General features: G+C 42.8%; 1 protein-coding gene across 1 annotated transcript in view; it reads right to left on the reverse strand.

Annotated features, from left to right (window-relative positions):
* Positions 1 to 1795: 1795 nt before the first annotated feature.
* LOC104950454 (sushi, nidogen and EGF-like domain-containing protein 1) overlaps positions 1796 to 9412 on the reverse strand; it is a 20254-nt gene continuing 12637 nt past the window's right edge. Inside the window, exons 9-17 of the mRNA XM_010776988.1 lie at positions 9192 to 9305; positions 8542 to 8655; positions 6700 to 6747; positions 6499 to 6606; positions 5043 to 5135; positions 4456 to 4590; positions 4112 to 4231; positions 3209 to 3325; positions 1796 to 1986 (exon numbers count right to left, since the gene is read on the reverse strand). Coding sequence (XP_010775290.1) covers positions 1796 to 1986; positions 3209 to 3325; positions 4112 to 4231; positions 4456 to 4590; positions 5043 to 5135; positions 6499 to 6606; positions 6700 to 6747; positions 8542 to 8655; positions 9192 to 9305 — 1040 coding nt within the window. The remainder of the gene's footprint in view (positions 1987 to 3208; positions 3326 to 4111; positions 4232 to 4455; positions 4591 to 5042; positions 5136 to 6498; positions 6607 to 6699; positions 6748 to 8541; positions 8656 to 9191; positions 9306 to 9412) is intronic.

Genomic DNA, 9412 nt, shown 5'->3' on the forward strand with positions numbered 1-9412 from the left:
ATTAAACAATTGAAGAACATTTCCCTTTTGCAGAAAACATATAGCAGGATTTGGAGCCATTTCAGTTCTCTGCAGTGACTGTGTGTAAAAGTAGTTTTCAGCATTGCTGTTGAAGTGAAAGTCCCCGGGAGTCAGTGGAGAGTTAGAGCTTACAGAGCACAGAGTATTGTCCCCCGGCCTTGACCAGTGACAAGTTATAGCTGCAAGGGGTCCTATAGAAAGAATACTCACACACACACAAAACCACATGAAATACACACATAGTTCTTTACTCTGCACCTCAACGCCCTCTCTCTCCATCTCTCGCTTACCACCCATCATTTATTGGCTGATGTCTCCCCTCCACTCAGCCATCAAAATCTTGCTGCTGTATCTATTTTTCTCTCCCCCGCCGCCGCGCCCGCCCCCCCCCCCACTCCCGTCCCGCGTTCCTCGGCTTTCTGTGAAAATCGAGCTGTATCAGCGCTGGTACGCTTCGCGGAACATTCACACAGCAGACACACACCACACACAACAGCACCCACACAGCACACAGCACACCCACAACACAACACACACACGAACACACACACACACGACAGCACACACGGAGGCACACACGGCGCACATCAGCGGACACACACACACACACACATCAGGTGAATATGATTAAAGTGGACGAATGACCTAGATTTGTCGTGTGTCTGTTTACAGCGTAAAACACGCATATATTGTGGGGGACACAAACACTCATTGCGAACAGAAATGTTCAAATGGATTAAACTGCATGTGTGCGTCCACGTGAGTGTGTGTGCATGAATCCCTGACTAGCTGTAGAGCTAATGAAGACTTTGTTCACCGTGACTTATCCATGCTCCAACACAGCTCAATTTTTGAGTTTTTACATTCCCCACATACTTGATGTGTTTCTTTCCCACCTCTTTCCGTTTTTCATATTCGCCCTCCCTCAAGGGCCGCTCTTCAACACTGTCGTAGGCCTCGATTACAAGTATGCTCCCACTCTTGTTCCGGGTATATAGCCGAGTGCTTCTGCAGCTAATGCTCGTCTACCCTCTCTGTCTGTCTGTTCTTCCTCTCTCGCTCTCCCAGGGTATGGTGGGATAATGTGGAAGAGAGTTTCTGCATGGAGATGAGGATGCTGAAGCCAGTGCAGTGTGGGAGAAGCCGCTCTTAGAAGAGGGTGCCATATGGTCATGGGGCCATCTTCTGAGCTGAATCCAGGTATTTCCGGAGTGTTGAGGGTAGAGGAAGGAATAGATTGTAAACGTCTGAAATGTTTCAAACGTCAGGCCATTGGTTTCTCAGCAGGGGCATGCTCGTATAGTAGTGTATTCACTCTCTGTCCTAAACGACTTGTTGGAGCTCCTGCCACCCCCCCCCCTCCCCAAGGGCAGTAGACAGGTCTGTTTCTGTGTTTGGAGTTTTACTCGCTACGGGTTGGTTTGGGACTGTTTTGCGAGGGTTTGTGGCTTGCAGGACCGTTTAACATGGCATAAAAGACCTTCATAGACGAACACACAATGGGGAGCGGGTATAACAGAAAAGGCAGGAGCATGGGTCCCTTTAATAGACCTCTGCGTCGGTTCGATGCACCGAGCACCACATGCGCTTAGCAAACAGNGAACATCCAGGTGCTCTTTTGCAAACTTCAAACGTGCAGCAATGTTTTTTCTGGACAGCAGTGGCTTCCTCCATTTTATGACCAACTTATGCAGAAATCCAGGTAATTCCAAAGGGTTCTTGCAACTGTATATACCCAACCCACCATGGCAATAACCATGTACATACTTCAGCATCAGTGAGATTTGGACATTACGAAGTGGTGACACACAGTCTGCTCACCTGCGCTGGTCTGTACTGAGCTCCTGTTTATTTCACAGTGCCTGCCACCAAAGTGTTCAGTGCATTCACATTTGTACTTTCCTATGTAGTGGAAACATGTCCCCCCATTCAGACAGGGGCTGGAGGCACAGGGGTCTGGCTTCCCTGCAAGAAAACATACAATGAGAAAGAATTATTATTAATAATTGTAATTTGCATAGCATCTGTCTTGCAAAAAAAAAAGCAGCCCTACGTGCTTTACCAGACATTACAACCAGGTGTTAAATTGGGCCGGGGCTGTCCATAAGACGATGCTCTGACTATATATAAGGTCGTTGTGTTGTCTTTACTTTAAAATAGCAGATCTTTGTGACCGGATATCTTTTTTCGGCTTAGTGAGCGTGTGTCTCTGTTTGGAGCTGCAGCTCCTCCGTGTAAAGAGTCTGCATTGTGTGTGTGTGTGTGTGTGTGTGTGTGTGTGTGTGTGTGTGTGTGTGTGTGTGTGTGTGTGTGTGTGTGCGCGGAGCCCATTTCCTACACCATGCCAAATGTATGTGTGTGCATAGAGCTAAAGAGTTATGATGGGTCATAATATCACAGAACTTGGTGATGATTAAATCGTTTACAGTGAGATTTACTCACATACTTTTGGCCATACTCGCGCAGCCCTACAAATGAACTGACATTTCCACACAAATGTTTTTTAGCAAGTGTGCAGAGCAATGTTGATTTAAAAAAGCAATTTGAAAGTTGGATATTTGTAAACCTTTTTTTGTGTATATATTAATAATTTAAGATGTAAATTAATTCCAGTTTCTTTGTAGTACTTTCTATTTGTATTGTGTTATTTGGTGGCATCAATGTGTGCATTTGATACAGATAATGGAGCAGTTACTTTAGGGCCTCATATAGCCCTTAAGGTCAAATCATGAGATCCTCGACCTCGACCAAAACAAAAGACATCAAAAAGTGCATTTTGCATAATAGGTGACCTTTAAAGCAACAACACTAATATAATTAGTTTTATGTTATATTATAGGAGGGCCTTGCTAGCTTAGTGTTTACAGTGCACATCATGGAAGCATTCTGAATTAACTGTAAGTTTTATTATGAAACCTGGCAAATTCCTGACTAAACATAGTCACATTTTGATGATGTTACTAAGGTGACCTTAAAATAGGATGGTTCATAAAATCACTCTTCTCTCAGATGTATAACTTGTGTCTCACTCTATTTGTATTATCATCATATTATCAGCATTCAAAGTACTGCTGTTGCCTGTTGATTAGATTGCTTGCCATGCATTTCAACCTAAATAGCTTTGGCACAAAAAATTTTTTTGGATTGACTACCAAATGTTTTATTGTTACTTGAGGGTGGCACTCACCCACTTCACAATGTTTCCCAGTGAATCTGTAAGGACACACACATCTGTAGCTCCCTGCTTCCTCCTTGCAGGAGCCTCCGTTGCGGCAGGGAGCAGAAGCACAGGTATTGAGTCTGACTGGAAAGAGACAGGGAAGAGAAACGGGAATCCTTGAAGCAGAAAAACTTCTCTAGCTTTTAATCACTCAAAAATGAATCTGTTGGAGTAGATGCAATTCAAGTCAAAATACAAGAAAATAGCTCAGTAGTCAAGTAGGATTGATCATTGTAATATTTCAAGAAGCATTGTGGGTAATGACATTTTCCCTCATGCATTAAAACCAGTTGTTTAAAGTAACTAAGTACAATTATTGAGTACTGTAATTCAAATTTTTGAGGTACTTGTACTTTACTCAAGTACTTAAATGTTTTCCTACTTGGTACTTTTACCCAACTACGTTTGTTCAGTACCTTTAGTTACTTTGCACATTTCGATTAATAATTAGAAATATAATCAACACTTAAATAACTTGAGTTCCACCTGGAGTAAATCCACAAGCTACCCTGCAGTATACAAAGTCATTCAAACTAGCTGCACCTTTACCAGCTTTGAGAACACTTTCATGATCAATCATTATAAAACATATCATATCTATTATTCTGATATGGACCAATCTGCACAATCACTACTTTTACTTTTGGCACTTAAAGTATATCTTGCGAATACCTTTGTACTGTAACTTGAGTAACATTTTGAATGCAGTAAATGTACTTGTTTTCCTACACTCTGGCACTTCTACCTTTACTTGGGTTTCTTAGTACTTCTCCTACCTCTGATTAAAGCTGGGTTTGAGTAATGTTTTGATAAAGGCACGTCATCAGATCATGTGGTGTTACTTTTCTACGGTTTTATCAATGATGCTACCTTTCTCACAGTGCTTCCCCCAGTATCCGTATTTGCACTCGCAGGTGTAGCCTCCATCCCGCTCGTAGCAGTATCCTCCATTCAGACACGGGGAGGAGTCACAGACCGATCGGGGCTGTACTGAAAAACATAACGAGACTTGACTGTGTTCCATTGCACTGGGAAATGTTAAAACCACTTTAATTTGTTCAAGCATGTAACTTTGATGGAATAAAGAATTGTCATTTTCTGGATCAAATACAAAATCTCCTCATAGCACTTAGCAACAGCATGAATTATGTAGATGGTAAACTGTGTGAAACCAGCTGCTAATGCAGTGACACATAAGTGCCTGGGGCTCTTACCATAGGGGTATAAGTCCTTAGGATCCAGCTCTGCTGCACTGGTCTGACATGTGCACAGGTAGGCTCCTCCGTACTCCAAACAGGGACCTCCATCAGGACACGTCCTGCTGTGGCTGCACGGCGTCTGAGTTACTTCTGGGAGGAAGGCATTGTGAATGACAGCTTCACAATTTCTAATTTCTGAACAGTGACTCACTTTTTCAGAGAAAAGATTCAAAGAAACTCTGAGATTTTAGTGGAATTTTTAAGTAAGTAAGCATATGGCTTCTATCTGCAAAGTTGGATGAGATGAGAATGATCAAAGTGACATGATGTGGTTCTTTGAAGAAAAAAACATGAAATGTACTTTTATTTAAAATTGTTTTTGTTAGTAATATTTAAGTGTTTATCCCTTAAATCTCAGTATATCTATATATCTGGGATTTCATTTTAATCTCAGAGAATATAAGAATTTTCTTATCTTTGAATACAACTTTAATCTTGGAAGTATTCATATTTATTTTCTGCCTTTTCTCCTAGATAAAAAAAAAGCCTGAATACACTGCTGTATGTGAGAAACCTGATAGAATTATAGGTATCATACTCACCAAACTGACAGTAGAGTCCTGTGTAGCCTGACTGGCATTCACAAGTCCCATTGATATCCACACACACACCCCCATTCTGGCACAGGCATTCCTCTGCAGACACAGGAAGAGAGACAGTGTGTGAGTGTGTGGAAAGTTTGCTCCAGCTACTTGAAAGCAACTACTTAAACTATGTACATTTTTCAGTGTTGGAAAGTCTAAATATAGGCAAAAGGTATAAAGTTCAATATGTGTTCCACATGCTAACAGCTTCCATCTGCTGTACTGTAAACCATGTATTGATTTGCTGTTATTTCTCTTTGCCTAATCTTTTTCCAACAAAGTTCACAGCAGCAGAAGATTACCAGTCAACACGCTGCACATCCGCTCTGTACAAATTGTAGAATGTTTTTGTTTTCCTTGACTTCCTAATTGCAGCAGTGGATCAAAGCCAAGGCCGTATCACAGCTAAACCTTTGAAGTCCCGGTAGCTCGGTGGAGGGTATTATCTTTCTGATGATATGGAGCGTATTTTGTGACCAAAAAGGTTTGGCCCTGAGGGCAATTCATGGATTGTTAATTTACAAGAGCCACTTTCATTGGCCACCTGTGCGGCCCGGCCCTTTGATCTGAGAGCCTGATTAGGCACTTCTGAGTCCCGCTACTTTCTCTTCCTTGGAGGATCTTGCTCCTTTTTCCACTGTGCCTTCCAAGTGAGCCAGGCAGGAAAGTATTTGGGAGATTTAGAGCCTATATAAGCACTGATAGTTATTTCAGCTCAATGGTTAGAAGAATCATGCATTTGCAATAGCTCAAATACTTTTAGAGAGCTTTTGGTGGGAGAAAAAAATAAAGTTTTGCATCCACTGCTATCAGAGGGTCGACACTCACTCGTAATGGGAGCCTGAATTAACTCAAAATGGCTCACTAGGTATTTCATAAAATCAATGTACTGTGATACAGAAATTACACTTAATAACATGTCCTTATATGCATTTCTTAAAGGAAGGTGTAAAGCATTAGCTGTTGATGATATTTTTGTACATATTTTGTGTTTAAATTGCCCCATAGTTATGCAAGTAACAGCTGTGCTTCAAACAATAGTGTGGTGCAATGGCTAGCTTTCAGAGAAGCCAGTAGCGGTGTGGAAGCATGCATAATGCATCAGCTCAATCTGAAGAAATGACCTGAATACCAAAGAGCAGCTTTGACTCATAAAGAGGCCTTTTTAAGTCTAGACAAAGCACTTCCTCTTGTTGCTAAACTAATAAAATGTGCTATAAAACAATTATTCACAACATCAAGCGACTGGTTCCCGTAGTAAACTGGGCGAGGCTGTGTCAGTTTTGATAATTACAATAACCCATCATCACAGCAGCCTCTTACAGGGCACAGCTCCAAATTCCTGTGGGTTCGCACAGCTCCTCTTGAAATAACTCTGCTGCTACCTGCCCAGCCGCTGCAGAGAGTTCAGTACCTTCACACTCGTCCCCGTAGAAGCCTGGAGCACATGTGCAGATGTGGATTCCCGAGCTAGTGTTTTCACAAATCCAGTTCTTTTCACAATTTGCATTGCCACATAAGCCTGCAAATGAAAAAAACATGACAGGTTGAGGTGTAACAATCAAACTGCATGCATTTGTTTTTTTTCTTAAACTGTAGCTGTACATGCTTTTACCTGTTTGGTTTTCTGGCTCGGTTGAATTAACCTGAAGCACCACCAGTTCTAAGAGAGGAACATAAGCACGTCCTTTAAAGGGTTGTTCAAAAAACAAAACATCATTCCTTACCTCTGGAGGTATTTTGAGATGTGTTTGCCCAGCTTGGGAGATACCTTGCTCTGAAATATATGCTGGCAGGACCAATGCAATGAAAGTGAATGGAATAAGGTTTAAGGATTGAAAAATTACATTTCAAAACAAGATGTGAAAAATTATCTCTGGAATCATGTATGTCCCTTTTTACTGCAGGTGTCTTTGAAAACTGTGAATTTCCTTTCACCTCTAATGTACAGGGTTTGCAGAAGCAATCTCAAATCTCAAAACCTGAGCATATTTACACAAATCATGTGCATGGCTAGATACCTTTAAACCAGGGGTAAGACAACAACATCTTGCTTTTTTAACGTCTATATGACAACGCTATATTAAAAATGTATCACCTCTTTATAACAAATTAGGCATATCAATTGAACAAAGACCCTGGTGCTCAAAAAAAGCACTTCGGGAGGAGGACATTCGTTCAATATTTGATTATGATTGGTTAATTTGGACATTCTGTGGTCTGCTATGGAGATGGCTTGATAAGAGTTAGCTGTTGCTTAGGATGCTCTGATGAAGGTATCATGTCAGCAGAAAGAAGTCTGAAATAGACACGCATACAAAGATAGTATGGCTCTGACAGTATTACAAGACTTGTTCATGGAAAAGAACATGTGAACAGACTTGGACAGTTACGGCCCCTACACACGGCGGCGTGCGTTGTCGCTTGCCGGCTGGGGGGGCTGAAACTCGACCAACAGCCAATCACATGAATCTCTCGCCCCAGACACACAAGATTGGCTAGAGCTTGCACTGGCACATAATTCGATTGGCTGACGCCTCCGTCGAGGCGTCAAAAGTAGAACATTGCTCTACTTTTGCAGCGAGCACCGCGAGAGAAGCTACGCTTTACTCCCACAATGTAGTTCGGCGAATCGTGACGTCACCCCATTCAAAGTGAATGGGCAGAAGCGTTGAAGCGGCAACGCACACCGCCGTGTGTAGGGGCCCTGTTTCAAAAGTGACTGTGACGACCCCTCCACACCACGTGGGGTGCCGTCTGGTTGTGGGTGTGCTTTGTGGGTGTTCACAGGTTCATGTGCTGATGAGCCGCACCTGTGGGAGGATACCTGCCTGATGATCTAAACCTGGAAAGGAAAAGGATATAGGAGGAGCCCAGCCGTTACGTCGCTCTCACTCCTTTGGGCACTCACTCCGTGCCAGCCTCGGGGACCTGTGGCTGGTTCTTTTCACTACATTGGTTATTGAGAATAAACAATTGTTATTTTCTTACCCTTCGTCTCGCCTCCTTGCTTTTTGTTGCAGCCCAGGAGCCGGGTTGTAACAGTGACCAACATGTGATCAGCTGATTTTCAGACAGGTTTTTATATAAATGGATCAGGACAAAAAGAGAGGGGATCCACCTATATAAAAACCTGTCTGAAAATCAGCTGATCAGATGTTGGTCACTTTGTGGTGTCACAATGTTTTTTGGGTTGAGCAACCATTAGCCAAAAACCAACCATGGTAACCCCCGCCCACCATATCAGCTCCTAGATCACCATTGTGTTTTTTTAACCAATCACTTCTTAGAAGGGCGCGGCCAGCAGCAGCAGCAGCAGCAGCAGCTCATTAGCATGTAGAAGCTACAGACACAGAATCAGCCCTTTTGGAACAGGGCTGAAACAGAGGGGTTTATGTCATGCTACAATGATCTGTTTGGTGTTTTACCCTAAATAATAAACTTGACTTTAAGTCACCTGTTTCACAGAGTGTTCCAGTGAAGGCAGCGGGGCAAACACAGGTGAAGTTGGCCACCAGATCCATGCACTCTCCTCCGTTCAGACACGGCTGTGACTCACATTCGTTCATATCTGAAGGATGCACAAAAGTCAGTTAATCAGAAGTATATCTGCTGTTGATTCATTTTTAATATTCTGATTTTTCAATCTTCACATTGAAAAGCAAGCCCTGGTTGTGTAAGACATTGAGCTGGATTAAAAGCATTGAACTTCCCTTCTGAAGGCATAATTTCACTGACCAGGTGTCTGGTATTAACAGTAAATCCTGTCTCATGTAGATACAAGGATTCATGAACTGTGCAGGGCCTGGTCATTCAATTCCCCTCTGGGATCAAGTTTCATCCACAAATCAATCACAAAGAGATCCAGATTAGTAAATGTCTTTGTACAGACCGACCTGACTTCAGAGAGCTTTATCCGCTTTCTCACTATGGTTTCATTGCTAGATTGTGTGACCCAAAGGAAAAAAATGAATTCAACCATAACCTCAATTTGGACCCGTTTGTCTAGGTAGACTGGGGAACTCTCTGGATAAACACATCTGCCAGAAGGACTGAGTTTGATGTAGAAAGCAGCAGAAAATATTTCCTGTGAAAAACGCCACTCACCTTTCTCACAGAGGACACTAGTGTAACCCGGTTCACAAACACAGGTGAAAGTGCCAGCGCCCTGCACACACAGCGCGTCGTTGAGGCATGGTCTGTCTTTGCACTCGTCAATGTCTGTAACACACACACACGCACGCACGCACGCACGCACGCACGCACGCACGCACGCACGCACGCACGCACGCACGCACGCACGCACAACCCCAAATCAATCTGTCAGT

Source organism: Notothenia coriiceps, unplaced genomic scaffold (genome assembly GCF_000735185.1).
Source record: "Notothenia coriiceps isolate Sejong01 unplaced genomic scaffold, NC01 NC01_scaffold00000339, whole genome shotgun sequence".
NCBI classification, from domain to species: domain Eukaryota; kingdom Metazoa; phylum Chordata; class Actinopteri; order Perciformes; family Nototheniidae; genus Notothenia; species Notothenia coriiceps.